At 45.3% G+C, this 24,915-nt stretch overlaps 1 protein-coding gene across 3 annotated transcripts in view; it reads left to right on the top strand.

Annotated features, from left to right (window-relative positions):
* Positions 1 to 24,915, top strand: part of vari (MAGUK p55 subfamily member vari) — a 134,397-nt gene that overhangs the window by 55,277 nt on the left and 54,205 nt on the right. The window contains exon 1 of one of the 3 annotated variants that reach the window (XM_037427244.2): positions 219 to 448. The exons of 1 other annotated variant lie outside the window; for it this stretch is intronic. In XM_037427244.2, coding sequence (XP_037283141.1) covers positions 358 to 448 — 91 coding nt within the window. In that variant the 5' untranslated portion in view covers positions 219 to 357. Of the gene's footprint in view, positions 1 to 218; positions 449 to 22,624; positions 22,764 to 24,915 lie in introns of those variants that run through there. One more of the 3 variants, XM_075876962.1, reaches the window with a different exon arrangement.

Raw genomic sequence — 24,915 nt, 5'->3', positions numbered from 1 at the left:
GCTCGGAGAATCCAAAATCGGCGCTCCGGCGGCTGCGCATGCGTCGTGACCTGCGTGACCTTGCGCATGGCGCGCCGCCCGGCGGACGCGTGGTGCGCGACCCAATCTCTCGGCGGCGCACGGGCAGCCGACAAGCATCGCATCCCAGTTCGAAAGTTGCCCGGCAGCTCCTCCGCGAGCGTGTTCTCTTGACCGTTGCTCCTCTTCGCCGTGTTGCACTCTCGGCGGCCGCACGCAGCTTTTTTTCCTCGCGCGTGTGCGCGGAGCGCCGTGTTTTCTCCATTCGCTGTTGGGCGCGAACCCCGGACCTGCGCAAAGTCTCCCAACAGGCCAGCCCGCGGGTGCGGGTGGCGAACTATGGTACTGTGCGGCGGACGACATGTGGCAGATGATGACGGTCGCAGGTTGCTGCGCAGCACCGAGCAACTCAACCAGCAGAAGCAAGGCAGTGAGTATGGGGGTCGCTTACACCTGAATAAGAGGGAAAGTGCACTTGGGGATTCCATCGACTACTTCGGCCGACGGGCCCCATCCTCCGGCGCGCGTGTGTGGCGCACGTGGGAGCTCCGGTGGCGAAGTGGCCTTGTAGGAGAGACGAGGCGTCCGGCAAGCGTATTGCTCCATCTATTCACCGGCAAACCAGTAATTAGAGGCTCTCTGAAAGCTGAGGAAGATCGTGAGCATAATAATACTGTTGACCACTGGGGGCTGCTAGTACGCTCTTTGTTGCGAGACACGAGGATACAAATAACTAATTACTAACGTTTACCGCTAGCCGAGGTATTAAATTACTCGAGCTTGTCACACGGCCTGGCATGCTTGGAACGTGAATACTCAATTTGTTTCATTCGAAGCCACCCGTTTTACAAGTGTCAGATGTGTCGTCGCAGACAGGCGCGAGGAAAGAATAATCCTCGTAAACATATCGAGGTTCTCGAGGCATCGTGTGACTGAAACAGCTTTAAATGCGCGTTATTATAAGTTCCCCCCACCTTTTTTTCTTAAAAATCCTGCAGGCACGTAAACATTTGTGAGCAAGTCTGAATGCACGGCACAGCACTTCCGCCGCGTACGGCAAAGGGTGCACTATGGTGGTGCGCGAACTTTCGGAAATTTGAAATTACAAACTGAGTGAATAATGTTGCATCAGGCTGCGTAATCAAACCGAATATCTGGCTTCCTCAAGTACGAATATTTTCCGAATAGTTTAAATTAACTGTGCCTGGAAAACGTAAAATTAGAGCTAAAGCTGGGACAAATTTTGTGCAGGTGCCCATCCAGGCGGGAAATGAGTCACGTATGCCGCTCAGTAAGTCAAAGTCGTGAACTGTGATAACTTGCCCAATTCAAAGAGTCTCGAATATGCGAACTATATGATCACATAACGTTAATGCTGAGATTTGAAATATGCATAATAGCACTCCCCGGTTTCTGACAGGGACAACAACCAAAATAGTCTGTCGGCGGAATGGTGATGTATGTTCATGTCAGCTGGTGAAGCATCTGACTCTATACCACATTTAAGTATATTCATGTGTAATCAGACGGTTCGTGTCGAAATTGCTCGTCTACGTCCGTGTGTCTTGCGCTTTGAAGCGTCAGTAAACATTCCACAAGGAACTATTCGTAATGATTCGCTATATGTCCTGACGTATCTAAAATCTGCAGGCTGAGAGGTATTCAGTACACATTTAATACACGAAGCCCTCAAGCGACACACAAAAGCCCGCACAAATGACCACATTACGGTGTACAAGTGAATGCCGGAACATATTGGAACACGTAGTGGGATATTGCAGTGCTACTGGATACACCTCAGCGGAAGCTGCCAAGAAAAAAAAAAAAAGATGAATACAAAGAAAGGGGGCATCGAAGATTAATATTTGCGTTAAATAACCTCTTTAAGTGTAAGAAACTCCAACAGTTGCTGATGAAATATCCTGTATACTCAGCACAAACACCGGGTTTGATCACAAATCGTTCACACGAACTTTTTGTAGACGCGGCCATTTTTTAGCCCATTGTATAGCACTGCCTGTGTTTTGGGTTTTAGTGAAGCATATGGGGGCTGCTCTCTTGTCCCGATATATATATATATATATATATATATATATATATATATATATATATATATATATATATATATATATATATATATATATATATATATATATATATCCTACTATCTTTATTGGTTATTGGATACAAACAAGGGCACTTGTGACGTATAGTATCTTTGCCGAGAAGAGAAAAATATCGGAAATGATTGGAAACGTATATTGTGATATGTGCGGTTAGGCTGTATGTGTTCCTGTCGCCCGCGGCTGCTTTTGCTATGTGTTATTTATGTTGATATGTGTTTATTTATTGATTTATTTATTTTTATTTGCACTCGAAAGGTGTAGTGAGCGTCAATAATTTGGCCAACCTCTTCCATACAGTACACCAATAAAACAACTATTTTAATTTCTACATGCTTTTTTTCCTTGAACTTGTGAAATGAACGGTGAAAATTCGCTAACACTGTAGATACTGCATATGACATTTTAAAGGGGAAATCTGGATTTTTTGCATTTGAAAACAAATACATATTCGGTTGCTTTCTTCCGATACCGGGAAAATAGGCGCCAACACGATGTTGCATCATTAATGATGCATCGTTTCCAACTCGCCCAGTTAGTTATGTATCCATTATTTGCGTTATCCTAATCTAATTCATTCAGTCTTGAATAATGATAGCTTGTACAATTCTATGTCACTTATTCCATATATGATTTTCTTACTTCCTTTCGTAATCCCGGCTGCGGCGGCAGCATTTCTGATGGAGGCGGTAATGTTGTAGGCCCGTGTGCTCAGATTTGGGTGCACGTTAAAGAACCCCAGGGGGTCGACATTTTCGGAGCCCTCCACCACGGCGTCTCTCATTACGTTAAACCCCACATATCAATCAATTACTTCCTTTCGTTTTTATTTCAACGGTTCTGATGGTTGGCGCAAAAAAAAGGCAATATCAACAAAGGAACGTTAATTCAATCACACCAGCGTATAAATTGTCTCACGCACTTTCACGTCTATGGAGTTATCGCTTCGTGTGGTAATATAATCGCACATAAGCCGTCCGCAGCACGTCTTCAATTCTCGTAAAATTACAAACGAGGGACGGTGTATCAATACACATAGAAAGACTGTGTTACGCAAAACACCCTCAGACCGGTGCATATGCCGCACTCCCTTTCCTGGTCCTCCTTTTCAGAATAAAAACACAAGTAACGGCTCAACAGATTCCTCACGAAACCGCCGCACATCTCTCGGTCTTTTATCCCAGGCCCCCCTTCGCAGCTAGTGAGAGGTATAAGGTTTTGTTCAGATATCCGGTAGCGCAGCTGCACGTACTGCACATAGGGCGCCTACACGTGCTCGCATTATTTCTTTACTTTTTAGAGGGAAAATTTGGGACGCCAGTGGATTCCACGCGCACATGCCGTCCACGCGTGCAACTGCGCCCAGCCACGAGAGGCACTCGTGTAGCACGCGCGAGCACCATGGAAACGGGAACGCTTCCACGGAGGCCGCTGGATTCGCGCGCTGCACTTATCCTATATTCGGCTTATACACATCGCGAAGCGGAAAGTCTCTCTCTGTGTAATTCCGTGCACGATACGAGTTCATTTGTCCTTTCTTCTTGTACATTCGAGGAATAATGCCATGCTATGTGTTACAGAATTTTGGCGAGCTAAATTACTTGGCAGTATACACTGCCGCGTAAACATAAATAAATAAAAAAGCAGCTATGTCCGCAGTCAGCCTATGGTGGCGAGACATGTTGTGTCATTGCGGGATCGGTGGTATGCGCGGTGACGCCAGCCCTCGTTTTATTGCTTCCTGCGTTGAGGGAAACGCCCAGGATGAACGATTAGGGGTGGAAGATCCGTCGCGAGAAAAAATATATATAATATATACGACGGAAAGGGAATCTACGCATTACGAATACGTTAATACGTAGTTGAATCGTGAAACGTTCGACGTTGAGCGTTCTAAAACATACGCGTAATCACAAACCGGCTGCGTTACAGATCTAAGTGAGGAAGTAGCGTAGCCAGAATTTTTATTTTTCTGGAGAGGTGGGGGTCAACTATACTTTACGTATGTTCGTGCGCGTGTTTGTATGTGTGCGTGCGTATATATACAGATCCAAAACCGAAAAATATCGAAAAAACCCCATCCCCCCCCCCCCCCCCACTCACACTCACCGATCCCTCCAGTGGTCCGATCCCTCCAGTGAATTGAGGGATCGGACCCACATTCTCAAGGGAACCATATACGCCAGGATACATTAACTTTGGACATAGGCGTACTAGCCGAAGGGAGGGGGGCAAGGGAGGCGCTAGCCCCCCTCCCCTCCCGCCGCAGAGAAAAGTTGGGAGGGGAGGGCGCCGAGCCCCCTCATTTTCGACAGTCGTCGCTGTCGGCTGAACGCTGGGGAAAATAACTAAGGCAAAAATTTTCCTTCACCACTGTAATCACTCACTTACACTGTTACGAGAAAATAAGCATATTACGAGGGAATGTAACCACATAGGGATGACTTTCAAACATTTCAGCAGTGACGATTTTCCATGAAGGTTCTTGGCGTCGCTTGCTGTAGCACTGCACAGAAGGCTAGCGTTGAACAGTGGCCCTATAACATTACATAACTTGTTCATGTTTTAATTCTGCTGTGACTGGCCGATGCAGTCATAGATGGGAACGAACAAATCTCTTATGAACCGTGAACCGGTCAAAGCATTTGCTGCTTCAGGAAAATAATTTTTTTTTATCGAAAAGGACTAGCATCACCGCGGCTTTGTCGAAGCTGCTGTGAGCCGGTGATTGCAACGACTCTTTCTGAATGTTTTAGTTTTGCTGTATTGGAAGCACCAAGAAAGGTTTCCGCTTTAATCTCCGATAAATCTGATCAGCCTTGTTTACGGCAACTTGGAGCGATGGAGGCAGCTTGCAAAGCAGCGATCAATAAAGCACTGAGCTCGAGCTCAGTGGGAAGATAAAATAAGTAGATAGAAACGCTCAAAATACCTTTGGTTCGTCAAGGAGTGCTTCACATTTTAAAACTAAATTCTTTGTGAGCTGTTCTTAGTCATTTCTAATTTCGTTCAATGATAAAATATCTACTGTTGATGAGGCCGCCATTAACATAATTGTATTCATGCGGAAAAGGGAGAGGTAATGCATCAAAAGCGTCGCGTGTAATATTCTTCCGTGCATCATGCATGACAAACATATAAACATATACGTGTTATCCCAGTGCATGCTCAGTAAAATTCACTGTCCTTTTCTACGCTATTGAACAAGTGCTGTGTGAATGAAAAATGATATGAAAGTGCGAGCGCGTTAAAGAAGTTCTCTCTCTCTCTCTCTCTCTCTCTCTATATATATATATATATATATATATATAGTAAACGCCTTAACAATATATATATATATATATATATATATATATATATATATATATATATATATATATATATATATATACCGGCTGACGAGTGGTTAACCCCCCCCCCCCCACTCGTGAAAGAGTGTGTACGCCACTCACTTTGGATTGATTACAGCTGTAGTTGCTGCACGGAGGAAGAGTTGCTGTAATCTTCGAATCAGTCTGCCTCAATTGGCTGGTTCTACGCGGCGCAGTCAGCGCAGCTATACAGTGCCACCCAGCGAGTATATGACCCTTTCTCGCACCGTCTACCCACTCGGTTTGCGCTGACGGCATCTGGCAGTGCAGGCAACCGGTTGGCCGCTGCGAGGACACGTGGGGCGGGAGCTGTTCGCAATGAAAACATAGCTCGGGAACTTCGTGCGACAATATACTGGACCAACCAGGGCTATTGATGAGACATGTTCACGAACGTTTTCTTGATGTAGGGATGTTAAATTCTGATCCCATCGCGCTCCGTAGTTCCAGTAAGTACTTGAGACGCGTTGCACGGCAACTCATTCGGAATTATTCCGAAATTGAGACTCAGGGGGGGGGGGGGGCGCGTTGCGCATAACAAATGCACATTTTTCTCTTCTTTCGCTTCCTCGACAAAGTAACACATGTACTACATTCCGAAAATACAGAAACAAACGGCCGTTTTTAGTATTTAAATAAAATGTTTTTGTATCTCTCTTTCCTTCAAACCAACCACGAGCAATCAAAAAAAGGCGAAGCTTGCATAAGGGGCGCACGCCTTTAAACAACGATACGGGACGATTATGAAAACTAACCTGGTTGCTTCTAGGTTATTTCTTAGCTATAGGTGATGCTAGTTGCTTTTATAGGTTAGTTCGAAGTTTTTACTCGGCATAGGTGGTCGTGGGTTGTTTTTACGTTCTTTCTCAGCCCCGAAAGGTCCGAGTTAATTAACCACACACAGTCACAGACACGACATGAATGTCCAACTCCAAAGACAGGAACGTGCGCTGAAACCAACCGTTCGCACATCGCATATAGATGTACGGGCACATCGTCCTTGACGTGTGGACCTTCCATCACTTCGAGGTCCTCTCGCAGAGCCGCCATCGTCTTTCCCGTTAGCACGACTACATCGACTGACAATGTTTTTCGCCTTTGCTGGATAGGCGTGAGGTAATCCTTGCGAGGTGGCCGGCCGGCTCTGCTTGCTGGTCCCTACTGGGATTGAGGCCCTGCTGTGTTCTGCAGGACCAAATAAAGTTGTTTTCAATTCAACTCTATTTTGCTTTCGAGTCGCCTTAGGTGAATTCATAAGGTTCCGTGTTATTTTCGTTATCGCTCTTTCATGCCGCTGAGTTTACATGAGAAGGATGGGTGTACTACCGCTTTTAATGTAAGTTCGTGAGTTTATGTGTACACGTGAGTTTATATCTACAACATTACCCCCCCCCCCCCCCTGGCTGGGCCAATGTTGCAAAGTAATTTTGTTTTAGATTTCACTATCTAGCAATCAATTCGGTGAAATTTGGTGTAGTTCCCTCGTTCGGAGCCGTGCTATATTCCAACTGAGCACACGCGCCATCGACCAAATTTATGTATACAGTATTAATCGGACCTTCTACCCTGGTAGCTTAGTGGCTATCTAAACTCGTGGATTCGATCCCATGACCGGTGGAAGCCACATTGCAATTAGGGGTCACGCTGGGGAACACCAGTGGTCATAATTATTTCGCAGTCACAGCCACGAATGCGTGCCTCATAATCGTATAGTGAATTTGGCGTGTGAAAGAACTCCAGAATTTAATCAAGACGAGTTGGGCGCGAGGACGTTGTCAAGATGCACGCTTTACGCTCTGTTAGAAGGCCTTGAGCTTGTGTATGGCGTCACTCAGCGGCAGAACACCGCAGATGAGCTCGATAGTTCTTCTAGAATTTTGTTACCTCTGCAAGCTCAACGACTTCTTGAGAAGCGTTTTAAAAAGAACGAGTACGCCATGCTCCCAAAGCTTCATCTCTTCTCTCTGTCTTCACTAGTTTGACTCACCGCGCGCCAAGCATGGGGTGTCATTCCATCAATTAAGCTTGGTCGTCACATCACACTAATCTACTTAAGAATGCGCATCGGGCACTATCTTTACCTACTTTCTATATTTATTCTTCTTGCTGACCCGGGAGTGCTCATTTTCAGCCTCGCGTATACCGTGGCTATAGTACACACAAGCCACGAGGGGGGCAGGGGGGGGGGGGGGGGGGGGTGGTAGCCGCCCCACTTAAGCACAGTATAAAGGGGGGCGCCAGTTCTTCTCCATTCATGGCAAATCCACGAACCCAGCCTTGAAAGACGCGTACACAGGAAGAGAAGGGAAAACCAAGACTTGCATGCGCCATACATGATAACGTAGAGGTTAGAGCGGTGGACGTGTGACAAATGAACCATACCAAAACGCCCATGCGCCTCAAATGCCGCGAAGATAGAATTGCAGTGCATGACGCCTGCTTATTAGGAAAGCCAATGCTCTCCAGGTTTGCAATATACCCTATATGAAAGAAGAAAATGATTCCATTCGTCACAGGTTGTCGATGGGTGTGCCAGTAGGCAGTCATCGGGTGTGGTTGTAGCATAAGTTTGTAGCTAGCGTTGACTTGTATAGGATGTTGCCACCGAATGGCGAAGTGTCGCCGCACGTGCACGCCTGCATGGATGTTGCCGTATTTGGTTCTACGCGCGCTGTATGCAAGCCGACGGGGCACGAAAACACGTGTCAGGGAAAATAATAAAATGTCAAACGCGCACGCTTTGGCGTTGCATTTCGCAACTATCCACACTTCGCTGTAAAAGACGCGCCTGTTGGAATTGCTGCATGTCTAATCTGATGGGGTTTCTCGCTAAAATTAATATTGAACACAGGCGCTGACATAGATCAACCGATGCAACAGTTATTGTTAATATATTGAATTTCCTCATCTTCGATATGCTGTCCACGTTTTTTAAATTGAATTAATCAAAGCTCAGACGGTGATATGACTGGAAGCACATGTGTAATCATTGGCAGTCGTTGCAATCATAGCGCGAGATGTGTTTGAAATAACTAGCTTGCAAAGTCGTTTGAAGTCAAGAGCAAAATTAGGACACATTCTAATTAGTTGCTAGCCATCATTTTCCATGGTGGCGAAACTGCTGTATTCTAGCGCATCCCCATGGACATTGGAGGCGCGAGAGTCCTTTTCAACAATTCTTGTAAAAAGTCTTACGGTAAATGTCATGCAAAACGTGAAACTTGCTCAGACAAAACAGCATTATACCAGGTGGATGATTGAGTAGCAAACGGGGCAGGCTCTATATATCGTCATGTCTTTGTTGGCTTTCGGGGAGTTGGCTGGAAAGGTGCGTTGTGCAATGTGAATTGATTTAACGACTAGGTCTTACTCCAGCATTGTTTTCTTGCGAGAATATATATTGTTAAGGTTCTGACCAAGCACAAGAAATTGGAAATGGCGTGTTCTTTCAGCTCACAAATATACTAAATACCTTGGTTTAAAACATCTGCAGCTTTAAGACAGGACGAAAAACGATGCAGAAATGAGCGCATTCCGGTGCTGCTAGACATAAGTGTGTTCGTGTGTTTTATTTGTTTTTTTCTTATCTTAGCCTTTTTATGTTTTAGCTCTTGTGCCGTATGCTCGATATTTAGCCGAGAGCTAAGGAGTCACTGGCGCCTCATTTGTGAGCCCAAGTATACATCTCTATCGCATTATATCGATAATAATAAAAAAAGCACACAGCGCTAATGTATTTAGGTCATTGTTTATCTCGTATTAGGTGTGACTAGTATGTAGATAGCATTTAATGTCTCAACAACCCCAGCATGCAACTTTAGCCGCTTTATGCACCAATAGCTTTTTTCACGGACCATGTTCCACAGGGCTTATACGGCGCAATGCAAGATTATATATGTATCGCGGTATGGAAGCTATATGCTTCGTGAGTGCGTTTTCATGCGGTCTTCATTGCTGGCCTTTAAAAGCGATGCATTCAACTATTATTCCTGCGTAGCTAGTTCAATGAATCGGCCAATAAGTGGCTTTTTATATTATGTTCGCCCTGCATGAAATACGAGACATTCTGTTGCTCTTCTACATGAACCATTTCTTTGCGAGAGATCTCCGTAGAAACCATGACGTAGACTTTCAGCTGAATGCAGACATTTTCTACAGATATTGGGGCGACTTATTACAATTACCACAGTGGCAACTACGGAAAATGAAGACACACACACAAAGAAAAACGAAGCTATCGTCGTAACATACCTTCTTCGTAATTGTACGAACATATTTTCTACAATTTTTTCTTCTTTTCACTTCTATGCCGTTTACATCGCTGCAAGTTAGGCAACCGTGGATGGCAAATCCTGTTGTATACCGTCTGCCTTTTACCGCTTATTATCTCTCTCTTCACGGTTTCAGCTTTGTGCGCGGCATTTTGAAAACACTCCCGCCGTAAGAGTCCTTCCTATTTGGTTCAGTTCTGTTTGTAAGGTCAGTAATTACTTGAAAAAGCACTCGTCAAAAGCTGTCGCAACAATAAACTGGCGTTGGTTTGTTCACCAAGCCGTACCCTGAAACATGCTCAGCGCGAAGTGCATGCATTACTGAAGGCTCACTCTGGCTGTCAATGCTCCTTCCGAGGACATCTCCCGCTCCGCGTACCATTCTTCTATATATTATTAATTTTTATTATTTTAGATTGAGTGTTTATTTCCAAGATGCTGAGTCACGTTGGAGTTTTTATGATTGAGATTAAAAAAAGATAGGGCCCTAACTGGGGTAAGTTGGTTATACGCTACGTTGAATAAAATAGTTGCTGTAGAACGACTTTAAAACGCTACTATTCGACACCATATCGGACAACATATCGGGTAACCGCCCGCAAGTGCCGCTCACGCCACGCACAGTCGCATGCGGTCACCATCGAGCTAGCTTCTGTATAGCATATAATTAAAAAAAGAAACCTTTATTCTTGCGAATACTAGCGAATTCATGCGAGTTTAGCAGAGCGCTGCAGGTACCTTCCAATAAACATTTCGATGGGCTCCAAAAAGGTTTGTTTCGATGCACAGTATTACAGCAATCAGCTTTGGTGAAAAGCATTGGCCAGCTCAAAGCTCGAGGATCAGCTCAGGCTTGTCGCGAAGGCATGGGTCGAGGACCGAGTTTCACCCCTGTTACTACCAGTAGCGTGAGCAATTACAGGTTGCTAATGGTCGCAGAAAATCGCTTTAGTAAAAAAAAAAAGAAAGAAAAAAGAAAGTGACAGTTTCTAGTCGTTCTTTAATTCGCTGTTCGATTTGCTGCACAATGTTGCAAACCTCGAACACTATACGCGTTTATTTTTTTTCTCAATATGGTAAGTTCCAGATATCTGTGGTGAAATCCACGAATTTCTTATTTTGTCAGTGATCTATACCATTGGCCAGACGCATTCGCTTATAATACGTCTAATATACGTATTGTCTGAAGTTTTTTTTTTTTTTCCTTACGGAAAACCTCGAGCGAAAGACATTCGCGTGAGTTCGAGCTCTGGCGATGTAATTGTGTGGCGCCAGTTCTTAACAAAGGGGCGAGGAAGACAAGCGGATCACGAGATTGGTCTTGGTTGGGCACGTGGTCACTCGAGTAGAAGTGCACACTCGCTCGCTGAATTCCGTGCCGACCAGTTGTGCCCTCGCGATCTCCGACGACAGTGCAGCATTGGCCGACTGGGTTGGTCCTATACGCCACCTCCTGACGCCGGTCCTCTACGACGACGACAGCGTAGCTCTGGCCGACTGGATTAGACCTATGCCATCTCCTGTCGCCGACAAGAGCTCTCGGCAGTGGTGTCCCGTCCTTAGACTCCTGCAACCGTGTCCATCGTTCCTGTCTTCTCCTTACTTCCGTCGCTCCCAGTCGCTGCGCCTCGCTCTGTCCTCCCTCTCTCTCTATCTCTCTACCTTTTCATCCTATCCTATTATTCTCTTCTCTACCCCCATCCCACGTGAGCTACTGTTGAGGTGTCGTCCCCCTTAGATACAGTTACTGGGCTCACTTTTCTCTTCTTTTCATTTATAATCACTTCGCCCGAGTATAAGGGCGAACGTGTGCACAAAGATGAAACAAAAGAAATGCGCGAAAGGAACGCGTGAATAGAGAGGGAGGTATCAAGAAAAAATAGGACAACTGTATACGCGTCCAGCGGGTTGCCGTGTTCGCTCGCGGCGGCTCAGGTATCGTCCGGGTCTCACGCACCGGTCGGTCCGCCAGCTCCATTGCGGCAGAGAGAAGCGAGATCGGGTGCGCCTGGTCCGTGGCAGAAATATACGGTGACGCATTTGACTCGCCTCGCCCCGTTTCGGAGGCGTTTCGCTGTGACTGCGGGGCACGCTTTGCCCTGCATTCGCTGTTGCAGCCACCGGACAGTGCGTGTCTGCCCGAACCCCTCAAATAGAGGGTTGGCAACGCCGTTCACCTTGTCTTATTTGACGCCGGCACGGACGGGCGCGTAGCTTCAACGCAGCGGCGACCGCTTTCGCCTGCACCCCGTGTAAATGGCCATCCTATTCCAGACGCTTAGCGTGAGTCGCTTGGCGGCTACGCGTCTGATGTTCTAGGGGCGAAGCAGGTCGGTCGTCACCTGTCTGTCTGTCTCTCTGTCTGTCTGTATGTATGTATGTATGTATGTATGTATGTATGTATGTATGTATGTATGTATGTATGTATGTATGTATGCATGTATGTATGTATGTACGTATGTATGTATGTATGTATGTATGTATGTATGTATGTATGTATGTATGTATGTATGTATGTATGTATGTATGTACGTATGTACGTATGTACGTATGTATGTATGTATGTATGTATGTATGTATGTATGTATGTATGTATGTATGTATGTATGTATGTATGTATGTATGTATGTATGTATGTATGTACGTATGTACGTATGTATGTATGTATGTATGTATGTATGTATGTATGTATGTATGTATGTATGTATGTATGTATGCGTGTATGTATGTATGTGTATCTGTATGTATGTATGTATGTATGTATGTATGTATGTATGTATGTATGTATGTATGTATGTATGTATGTATGTATGTATGTATGTATGTATGTAGTAACTACCTCAGAGCATATACACGGAGTGAATGATGATGAGTGGGGCGAAGATTCGGAGGGTTTTATCGGCAAACCGTGAATCATCCGCTGGCCGCGTCCGTCCGTCGTCTTTCTGTCGGTCTGTTTGACGCACGGATGCACTGACTGACGCACGGGCGGAAGGACGGATGAATGGATAGACGCACATACGGACGCACGGATGGACGCATGGGCGGACGGATGGTTGGACGGACGGACGCACGAACTGACGCATAGATGGACGGAAGCGTGGACGGACGAACGGACCCTTCGCCCCACTCATCATCATTCACTTCGTGGTTATGTATGATTTTCTTTTTTCGATTGGAGCGCCTTATCGCGAGCAGGTGGGTTATGCAACTAAATCATGCTAGCTTCGCAATCGCTTTTTCGGAACCGTTAGTGTAAAAGCGTGTATATAAATCTGTAGGCTTGATGAAAAACGCATATTTGACGCCTGGCTGACGGTCAGTGAGAGATGGGAAAAGCAACAGCGGCGTGTACGGAGTACGCGGGCTTCTTTTTTCGCAAAAGATGTCAATATATTCCTAAACGCGACTTTTCTTTGTTTTTTTTTTTCAGAACAGCAATTGATAAAATAAAACTGCGCCAATCGAAAAGCGAAATAACGCAATGTCGGTCGGGCTTCAAGTGTGAACCAGGCATCGGGTATCGAACCGGAACTGTGCCGAAAATCGCGAAGGAAAGAAAAGTTTGTTTTTATTTCTTGCGAATGAGAATTTAAAAGAAAAAAAGTTAGCAGCTGTGTTGTTTTTTGTCGTTATGGAAAGAAATAAAAAAAAATATTTTTCGGCACTACTTGCCCTTTCCCCGACCCTCTTCATTTGCAGCTTTTCATCGACAATTTTGCTGGTGTTTGTGACAACCGTGCCACCTCACTTGCGCATGATGCAACGTTGATGATATGATGATATTGAGACGTTAAACCCCAACATTCTATAGATTATTCAGTCACGTGGCCTCACTTGGCGCAGGCTTTACTGAGCAGCGCAAATATTTATGAGATCGACTGAAAATATAAAAACAAAAAAGGGGGGTGGAAGGGAGGCCGAATGATAAGCATGAGCGCATAGCATACCTAATACATAATGCATCATGGCTGTGCCAAAAAACAAGGACGAATATGAGATGCACACAGGACGGGTGCAAACTTCGAAATTTATTACGGAATGCCAAAGCGAGCCTATATCAACATAAATCCCATCATCACGTTACGCCCCCATCGTGACACTCATATCAGCGACCCCCCCCCCCCCCCCTAGTGATGTGTTCCTTTCAAGACCTGGTTATAAAATGGTGGCACGCACACTATTCGGATGCATGGTGGCTGAAATATATGTATACTGACAAAGTGAAAAATGGACAGCAATACACAACGACTACAAACGAACAAATTAAAAGTTACAAACAGAAAACCCGAGTGTCATTCCCACAAAGCCATGGATGAATGGATGAACACTATTTGCTCCTTCGGAACGTGCTTTAGCACGTTGCGGGCCGCTCCCACGTCGGAACAGAAAAGCCAAGTCTCTCTGCTGCGTCGCGGGCCCGGTGAACTGCAGCAGCTGTTCGAGTCCGAAGCTTGTAATAGCACCCTCGCATTTGGACGGCGTGATAACTTCCCCGCAGCGTAACGCGGGGCACCGCCAGAGCTAATGTTGCAAGGCAGCTATATCGTTGCAGAAAAAAAAAACATGTATTAGCTGGCTGTATTTCGAGATAAATTTTGTTTCAATAGCGCGGGAATAGGGTTCGCCCTATTCTTCAGAGCCACACAGAGTTTTTTGTGTGGTGGAGGGTATTGTCACCGCGCCAGGTAAAAATATTTTGTCAGTTCATTATACGAGATGGGAGGGTCACGGTTCTCCAAGACATAAGCGCCGAGCCCCCCTCCCGATAGCTACGCGGTTTACCAGTCCTCGCGCAGCTATGTGTGCTGACTCGTTGAGATTGGGTGAGGCTCCCTCAATGCGTCCCATATGAGGTGGGAGCCAAACGAGTGTGTCTGGCTAGACGTTTTTGTCCCGAAGAATTCGCAAAGCTACTTCCGATATTGTTCCCTTGACAAGTGCTCCTACCGCCGATCTCGAGTCGCTGTAAATTGTGGGCCTCCTGTAATCCAGCAAGGCCAACGCAATCGCCACTTGCTCTGCTATTTCAGCCACCGTCGTCCGGACCGTCGTCGAGTTGGTGATACCACTCTCGTGGCTGATTATACTCACTGCCGCATACGCCTTCCCCTCGGGATATCGGGCCGCATCGACGAAGGAGCCATCTAAAAAAAAAAAAGAACTTATTTTTGCAGCAGAGTCAAAGGCATGCATACACATTTTTCAGATTTTCTGTTAATGAAACGAGCATCAACAATATATATCCCTTTGCAACTTGTAGTTTGAACCGGACAAGAGGGCTGTGTCTTCAAACCCTGGTGTGCATCCACAACACCGGTAGTAAAATCTAAATCCCCCCCCCCCCCCCCCCGTTCCGTGGTGTATGTGCATACCGCCATGCTAGGCTGTTGTGTCTTCTCACTGAAGCCTCTGTACTCTTCCTATTCCTCCTCTCTCTCTCTCTCTCTTTTTGGAGGTTCTGAGAAGTTGTGGCACCAGATCACGCTTCTGCGCTTCGTGAAGGGAAAGCTATATATGATTCCGGAGAAGAACATGCGTTTCATAACTGCCATACAGAGGGTGTACCACAGGTGCGATTAAAATGACTCATTGCTTCTGAAGTGGGCTTTCACGATGTTATTTTGTTGTTGGTAAGTATAATTACATCAAGAAAAAAGTGCGTGTACACTTCTCTTTTTGCTCCCACGCAGCTCATGCAGCTACACCATCGAGTTCTTACGCGATATGTGTGAATTTTGCTTCCTTGTAACTATCATCATTATTAAAACCACTTGAAATTGTTTCGATCGTTATTTATTTATAAGTATTTTTTATTCGTAGTTTAACTCTAAATCGTTCTTACTGAGCCGAAAAACAACCGATGTGCAGCCTCTTGCTACGTCATTAACCTCAGCTCTGCAGAACAACAGATCGAGTGTGCAAATCAGTAGGTCGATCACCACCGCACTGAAACATCGTTCTGTTCCTATGCAAGCTGTATGTGCAGTATTTACATATTTATTTCGCATGACAGAAACAAGAACGTGTGCTCATGATCGAGGTTTCATTCGGACACAGACCTGCTGGGAACAAAATGCACAAGTCATAGTCGTTCTAACCACTGCCTCTCACGTGACCCCGCCACGGTGGTCTATAGTGGCTAAGGTAGTCGGCTAGCTGCTGATCCTGAGGTCGCGGGATCGAATCTCTGCTGCGGCGGCTGCATTTTCAGTAGAGGCGAAAATGCTGTGGGCCTGTGTGCTCAGATTTGGGTGCACGCGTTAAAGAACCCCAGGTGGTCGAAATTTCCGGAGCCCTCCACTACGGTGTCTCTCACAACCATTTGCTGGTTTTGGGACGGTAAACCCCACATATCAATCAATAAATCTTTCACGGGCGTGTGTTAGGTCACATAACAAGTTGCTTAGTACGCCAAGCCACATGAAAAGTTGCCCGTAAAATTGGTGTTGTGGCAGTTTCACCCATCCTTCCCTCGTGATGCTGTGTTGCGCCGTGGGACGCTGCGAGACTGCACCGGCTGATCGTCCAATGTATAACAACAAAGCAGGTTCTAACGTTTCTTCACTGGAAAAAAAAAAGAAAGTCAACGGCACCTTTTTTCTTGTTTGCTATCATGACAGGGAGAGAACGATTTCCCACAGCGCGTGGGATTTTCATCGCTTATTATCTGGCTCGTTATGCGGTGCCTTGCGTTTTCGTATATGTTTCGCAAGTTTCAATCGTGCATATCGCGCTTTTCTTGAAGGCAGGGGGATCTGATAAGGCCTGCGCGCACCTGCTCTGAACTGTCTAAAACGGGAATCTTTAAAACAAGACAAAAAATAATGTTAATAAAAGCTGATGTCCATATTTCGTTCGCGATAAGCAATGTGACATACATGGGGGTTGTTTTTCTGTCGATACTTTTGCATTTGATTAGGATATCTGTGTAACAATGATGTTTGGGAACACAAGAGCACTATATATAGAACTATAAAACAAGATAGAGTTGTCTAAATGGACTATCCTACTGTTACTTCTTGCGGCTCCCTCAAATTTCCGCTGTGACGTCATCGGTGGCGTGAAGCGTATAACCGTAACAAAAGTTAATATGCGTTCAGCAGGTTAGGGTGTTGCGTCAAGCTCTAATCGAAATCGGCTTGTCGCAGTCAAGGTCTTCACTTTGCGCCACAAGTAGGAGAGAGAGCCGCGCGTCATGGTGCCGATCGAGTAGTTAGGTTAACTATAGCGCCTGTCACATCAGCCTATACGATGATCCCTTTTAATTGTAGAAAAATCGTAACCAGGTTTCTTTCGTAGCGCGCCTCTTCAATCAAATTTTAATGCGCTTCACTTCGCTTTCACTTCAATACAGCACTTCGTGACAGGGTCGCGTAATTATTACATGTCATCATCATTATCATCAGTTTGACTACATCCACTGCAGGGCAAAGGCCTCTTCCATGATCAGCCGATCCACTCGGTCTGGTGCTTTCTGCTGCCACGTTATACCTGCGAACTTTTTAGCCTCATCGGCCCACATAACTTCCTGTCTCCCCCTTGTGCACGTTTTCCTTCTCTGGGAATCCAGTCAGTTACCCTTAACGACCAGCGGTTATCTTGCCTACGTGCTACATGCCCGGCCCATGTCCATTTATTACCTGTCGCCGTAGTCCTATATTGGTAGGGCATCGGCTGCGTTACCCGAACGTTGAATGTTCGGTTCCTGCCGCTGACAACTCGTCTTTTCTTCCTGTTTACTTTCTTCGCATTTATGTTATAATTACTACAATACACTTGAAACAGTACAACTAACGTGCCTCACACCTTCCTTGCCTTCATTATCCGTGTATTATTATTTTTTTCACTGAGGCAGTATCCAACAAAGACAGGTGCCCTCGGCAACTTCCTTCTGTCATTAGGTCGGCACAGAGGCATTTGCCATTCATGACGCCATCCAACGCTATCGTGCCACCACTGTCGCCAACTGCACAGGCGTCTGAAACCTGCGGGAGGTGAATTCACCGACAACACCGACGCGTGAAGCGCGGGCCCGGCTGAAACGCCGCGGCCCGACGGAGACGAGCAGTGCGTCGCACCTGCATTGCGCCGTCTGTTTCCTGAATCGAGCTGGGGTCAATACACGAGGCGCCGGTGTCCACATGGTCCGAGGGGCTGCCGTCACCACAGATCGATGGGCCCTTTCTTTCGCACGCTATCAACACGCGAACGGTTTATTAATGTTTGCGTAGTTAATCGCCATGACAACAACGGCTGCCTTGGAGACGCGTTTGTGTCAGAAACGTTGAGTGCCAGGGTTGGTGACCGTCCGTTTTATAGCGACCTCGCCTGAGGTTTGAAATTATTCTGCGAAGCTCTCTCCACGTACCCCATATCGAACTTTGTTTGTATACCTAGCGAAGACTTGGAAATGAAGTGGTTTCGACTTATAAATGAAAATACCAATCGTTACCAAATAATAATAATAATAATATATATATATATATATATATATATATATATATATATATATATATATATATATATATATATATATATATATATATATATATATATATATATATAGTCTGAATATGTGCTGTGACTAATAGATATATCAGGGAGGGCTATTAGATAGAAGAGGGTAAAAGGAAAACAAAAGCAAAACCCGAGCGAGGGGTATTTTTTTAGTGCTGAAGTCATTAACTACGCGACTGCATGCTGATAGAGAAGCAAACTCCATGAACAGTTGAGGCCTCCAGAGTGAGAATAACTGGTATGTGTCGCTCGAATTGTCGCCCTAGAACACTTTTGCAGCTGTTGGGACCCTGAAATACATTCACAGGCGCGACCGCTCCTAATGTCGCGTGGAACAGAAAGTCTGCCACGAATTACCAAGCGCAAATATGGCTTTCAGGAGCAGGGTGAATGAACCTATACCGGTTCTGCACCTGATCGAGTTCGCATTGCGACAACCTACGGAGACATGCGTTCAAGTCTGAGCGTCGAGAGCTGTGGAGCATCCAGGAATATTTATTATTTATTTAGAAACGAGGGCTCACTATCCTAGCCCTCCCCTCTCCGAGAAAAAAGAAGAAAAAAAAATGAAAACATTCAACCTTGAAATACTACTTTGTTTTTTTTTTTTTCGGACGATACCTCTTTTACGGAATCGGTACACTTATTGTCCAATACTCTCTCTCACTGTTCTAAGCGAGGCTCTTGTCATAAAATAGCCGGAATAAAAAACAAAGCGTTCCTCCTGGTGGTTATGCTAGATCCACTCACCAATTTTTTTCTTTCTTTTATTTATTTATTTATTTATTTATTTATTTATTTGTTGTCTTGGCGAACAAGGCGTCCTCAACTGGCTGCACTGGAATGACATCAAGGTTTTGTATAAAATAGCGCTAATGTTTCGTAATAATAATGTTCAGTGCCTATATATACAGTTGAAGGTACTAAGATGGAGCGCACGAAAAGTATTTCTAAATATACATACCGGTAACACTGTAGTACCCCTCAAACACGTCTCTGCAAGCTTGTTGATAATTGACTTCACTGTAATGCCGAGGGAGGTTCATAGCATGATGATAAATCCTCAACATTCGAGCAAAAAATTTGTATTGCAGGCCACGCCGCGTTAAAATAAAATCAAGATATGAAATAGTGCAAGTGAAACGTTGTTACCTTGCAGTGGATTATAGTGGTAAGGGAACAGCGGCTACTTTCCTTCGAGAACAAAGGAGTCTGTAACTCAAGACAGGTACTAAACTACGTCCTAAATTACAAGTGTAATAAATCGCTACTCACGCAATGGTTAGCATTCTGTTTGGAGCAACAGACTTAAAAAAATAGAGAAGGTCCATTCTGTAATAGAGGGCAGCTGTGCCGACCCAAGCACACGGTTGGTGCGCACAACAAAAGCCGGAATACTCTCCCGTAGTACAGCTGCCACTGCTGTCTTGTATGGTTATGGTACTCAACTGCTGATCCCAATTTCCGCCGCGGCGGCCGCATTTAGTTGAACTTGAAGCGCAGGAGGCCCTGTTCAAAGTTTCAGGAGCCATCCACTGCAGCGTTCCTCGTAATCATATCGTGGTGTTGGGACGTGAAACCCTTTCTATGTGAGTTCTATGTGAAACCCCAACAATTAATAATCTCCCAATGTACCTAAATATATGCGTTCTGGAAAATCGAAGCTATCTAATCGAGAGTGATTTAAAGAAGCATTTATTCGGGAAAAAGATGCATAGTTCGAAGTGAGCTTTAATAACTAACCAATCGACAAATCAGCAGTGTCGCCGATGTTAAAGACAGCGTGAATTTTCGGAATTCGAGCTGTCGCTTCGTGCTTACATCGCGATAAAAAAAAAGGAAACGTGTGAATAAAATAAGACGGGCTGACAACAACAGCGAGCGTCGTTTGGGCGAGGCGCCGTGTTTGACCTTGCGCAAGTTAAATGTCTGATCGCTTGCCATTGCTGTATCCATGCGTCCGCTTCCCAAGGGCGATTACTCGCTCTTTGGCGAGTATAGCGTCTATAGCAAGGTCACCTCGCTGAACTTTCATTTATAAATGTAGTGGTTTATGACAACGTCGGTTCGGGTGTTAATGGTCGCTTTTCATCTAACATATGCGCCCAGACTGCTTAGTAATACGCAACTGTTTTGACTGTGGTTATTAACCGCGCAGACAGGAAGTATTTCAAGTTCTCTTAGCGTGTATCAAACGCGTGCGTTTATATTATCATAGAGCAGTGCTCGAAACTCGTGCTTTGCCTCGCCGCGGTGGTATAGTGGCTGAGCTGCTCGGCTGCTGACCTGTAGGTCGCGGGATCGAATCCCGGCTGCGGCCACTGCATTTTCGATGGAGGCGAAAATGCTGTAGGCCCGTGTGTTCAGATTTGGGTGCACGTTAAGGAACCCCAGGTGGGCGAAATTTCTGGAGCTCTCCACTACGCCGTCTCTCATAATCATATGGTGGTTTTGGGACGTTAAACTCCACATATCAATCAATCAATCAATCAATCAATCAATCGAAACTCGTGCTTTGAAATGAATAAAAGAAAAAGTATAGTGTCTACGTGCAGAACGAAGGCGTATACTTGGGCTGTGTTTAAATGTACAATGCGAACGTCATTGTAGTTCGTCTATAATTTGATAATTGGGGTTTAACATCCCTAATCAGCATATGATTATGAGAGACGCCGTAGCGAAGAGTTCCAAAAATTTCGACCACCTGGGGTTCTTTAACGTGCATTCAAATCAGAGCACAAGGGCCTACAACATTTCCGCCTCCATCGGAAATGCAGCCGCCGCAGCCGGGATTCGACGCAGCGACCTTCGGGTCACCAGACGAGTACCTTAGCCACTAGACCACCGCAACGGGGCTGCGTCTATAACTTACATAACAAAACTGAATTAGTTGAGCTTTTATCGCACTTAACTTTCGTATTGGCAGAAGTTGTGTATCCTATGGCACAAAATTTTGCGAATCCGTTAATGAATGCGCGATGCTGGTCGCGTGGGAGAGCATCTATGCTTAGTTAGAAATACTTGTGCTTCGCGGTTTTCATTCATTGTATATATACGCATCCCCCCGAGGAGGAACGAAGACATGATTCAAAGTGGGTACATTTTACCTTGATCGGCGATTTGCGCATTGCACATTGCATATGTGACTGAGCTGCGGTCAACAGGTGCAGATGGCACTACATTTGCAGCCATGTTGTAGAAGTTCAACGGAAAGAGGTAAACTGAAGAGGTTATCCGCTCGATACGTTAGAGAGAGTGAGAGTGAAGATACTTTAATGTATACTAAAGTTAAATGATCCAGTGAGAGAATTTAACTTTAATGTTATTGTACGGTTTGCTAGCGTTCACCAATTGCGGTTATCGCTGTGTGGATTGTGTTTTTGAACTGCATTTCAAAGAAAAAACGGCAGTTTTTTTCTCTTTTTTTTGTTAGTTTCCAGATTTTCTGTAGGTAGTTGCTTCATGTAGTATTAACCAAGTCAACGACTTTCCATTTTGAACGTTTTTCCTGATATAGCGCCTCCTAAGCTAGATATTGGTGAAAGGTCATCACATACCTATAACTTATTTTGTGGCTAAATTATTATGCGCCTTTCTGGACGTTTCTGCGCTATGTTCCGAACTGCGTTCAGTGTGTGTGCTCATATTCTCTGGTACTAAGAAGGACAATTAGCTCTTGATGTAGTAGCAGTGAAACGTTGCTTAAAGCACGCCAGACTACCTTATAATGCGTGGAACTTCAATAATGTGCCTTTGCGCATTTTTGATTCGAATTCCGTACGACAATACTGCAACAATCATACGACGAAAAGAAAAATAAAACAAAGAGTGCGGAGCCAGGAACAGAAGTAACGCGGGACAGCGTAGCACGAGGGGCGACGAACCTACAGAGCAACATAAAACGGTCTTAGTTGCCCGAAAGACCCCAATCGTTCTACCGTACAGGAGCTCCTGCGATATAATAGCTGTAGAGTACTTTCGTTTTCATACATTCCATTATTCACTTCCCTCCGCCATCCTTTCACCAATCTTTTTTTTTTCTTTTCGGTCTTCCACGTCTCGCCGTAAAAAAAAGGCCGGCGCGTGTCGTCTTTGTTCCGTCTTCCCCGCGGAGTGAGGCGCGCGCCGTAAACAAACCGCAAAAGAGCATTTGCCGGACTCCATTCGGCCAGCGCACTTTGTTGGCTTACCCCAGAGATGCTTCACCTGAGCGCGCCCAAGACAGGTTTTGCGACTCCGCTTCTGCTGTGTTCGACATACCGGACGTGACGTTGCCGCGCGTCGGGCGGAAACGCGACGGCGTACATCTCTGGCGTTGGCTGCTCGCGGCGCGCGTTTTACGCGAGCTGCGCGGTTAGGGTTTTGCACCTGGAGTCTGCACGCTTGGTATTGACAATTGACTCGCCAAATCGTCGGCTGATCGTTTCCGGGCCCAGTCTGATCTAGCAGCCTCAGTATGGGTGAGTCCTCCGATCGAATCCACGCGCCCACTGTGCCGATCCGACTGGCAAACGAACGCGGACGGGATCAAGTTGTTCCCTGGGGCGGGGCTTTGCTATGTGACGCGGCAGGCTTCTTTCGGAATTTCATTGCCAAGTGGTGTTTAACTTGGAAAAATAGTTTCAGTTGTTGGTGACGGTTGATACTTTTGTGTTCGCCAAATGGTGTTAGGGAGGAGGGAAAAAAAAATCTTACGTCGGGCAAGCAGCGTGCATATTTTGTTGCTAGAAGCGGCGCGTTAGCGACGCGGGCTAGGAGCGAGCTTCCAACAGGTGGGCCAGAGCGCGAACTCCGGCGTGAATTGTTGTGCACGCAACAAGTGCTGTCAAATTCAGCGAAGAAACCGGTGTCTATGCCGTAGCGCAAGGGCGCTGGCTCTATGGCAGCGGCTGTGAAATGAGGTGGTGACCCCAAAATCAACGCGACAGACGCGCACTTCCCTTCAGCGACGCTAGAGAGTATGCCGTTGCGATCGCAGTTGCGTGTGATCGAAACGCAATAATAGAGCTGAGACACTTGAATTACGACCGCTAATTTTCGAATGTTACGTTCGGTACGTGTCTGTTGTGAGATAACTGTTCGTATTTGTCGACTAACCCAGAGACCAGATATATCGTCCGTGGCTCGGACCGTTGAATCAAATGGGGCTGTTTGAAACCGATCAACATGTAGTACACGATGTCACCACTCCGCACGTGAGCGACGAGAGGCAGATTCAGAGAACTTTGGTGTGTGTGTGTGTGTGGAATATTTTTCCACTTCTCCACATTTTGGCCTGAAGCAATTATAAGCTTGCCTTTCTTGTACTAAGCTGATTTTCTGTTCCCGGACTGCCAAGTTCATGTGAACGTCCAGCACAAACACAGACTAACACATTTTTCACTCATTATTCTGACATTAAACGACATTAAATTCTTTCGACGTTCAAATCTGTTAACCTGACATAAAACTCGCCCAGCTTACAATATTTACCAAAATATGTATGCTAACCTTAGAAGTACCAAATTTTTTTTGTTTTCTTATGTTTATGATATCCCCGCGTTTTCCTGCTTTGGTTGAAATGTTGGTATAAAATACCAACTCTTTGGTTCCTTTTCGCGCCCCATTGTTGAGTATACCCGATTACATCGGTGTATTCTGTTTAGCAAGAGCTGGCAGGGATTTATTCAGATATACAGCTTGTAATAATTACAACGATTATGTAGGAATAAAAACAAGACAAATTTTGTCTGTGTAGTCGACCTCTTTTTACTCAGTATTGGCGGTCCTGTTGATCGTTTAGGGAGGATAACATTTCTGCCTTAACTTATATAGTAGTTCTACAGTACTCTCATTGAGGGTCTACGCTTGTAGTTAAGCTTCTGACGTGAATGTCCGTTCATTTGCAACATGTAAAAAAAAAGTGATGTTTACATGTTGCTGGTGCCCGTTGATATGTTTTGGCTTAGTAACGTAGTGTTTTTGACGTTGGTGCGTCATACTGTAGTTTTCTAACGCACGGAAAAAGCACTGACAGAGAGATAAAAAAAAAGCGTCTGATGCCTTTCTCTGACCGTGTTTTTTTTTGTGTGTGTGCTAGGTAAGTACAGTATGTGTTGGCAACGACTGAGTAAATTTATAATCTGCTTTGCAAAACTGAATATAAAATTTACTGTGAATTATGGTATTATTTTCTTTTTTTTTTTGCTTGCTTGTAGCATACCAGTGTCGCCTTCGCGAATACGTTTGAAGTCATGCATCGCTGAGTTCTTATTGTCCATGGCATAACGATGTGCTTCGAGGTTCTTTGTCAGTGATGGCGACTGCGTGCAATTCTTTTGTGTTGTGAACCAGGGCCGCGTATTCCTGGCAGATGAGAGAAAAAAAATAACTAATGACTTGTTGTGGTGTACAGTTGTCATTATGTTGCATTTGGCGAAGATTTGATTCTGAATGTATAAGGCAAGTATGGTGATTGAAGCCCAATTTTGTTTCATGGCTCAGAGCAGAAAAAAGCACTGTTGCTTTTTGATGACATTTATAAATGTGGCATTGTATATGTAGTGTGGTAGCACCGGTGGAGCTGTATGAAGTGCATGATTCTGTGCACTTTCGGACGCCTTCACTACATGT

This window comes from Rhipicephalus microplus, chromosome X (assembly GCF_043290135.1).
Source record: "Rhipicephalus microplus isolate Deutch F79 chromosome X, USDA_Rmic, whole genome shotgun sequence".
NCBI classification, from domain to species: Eukaryota; Metazoa; Arthropoda; class Arachnida; order Ixodida; family Ixodidae; genus Rhipicephalus; species Rhipicephalus microplus.
The sequence above is the reverse complement of the archived record's forward strand: the minus strand, read 5'-3'. Positions and strand labels throughout refer to the sequence as shown.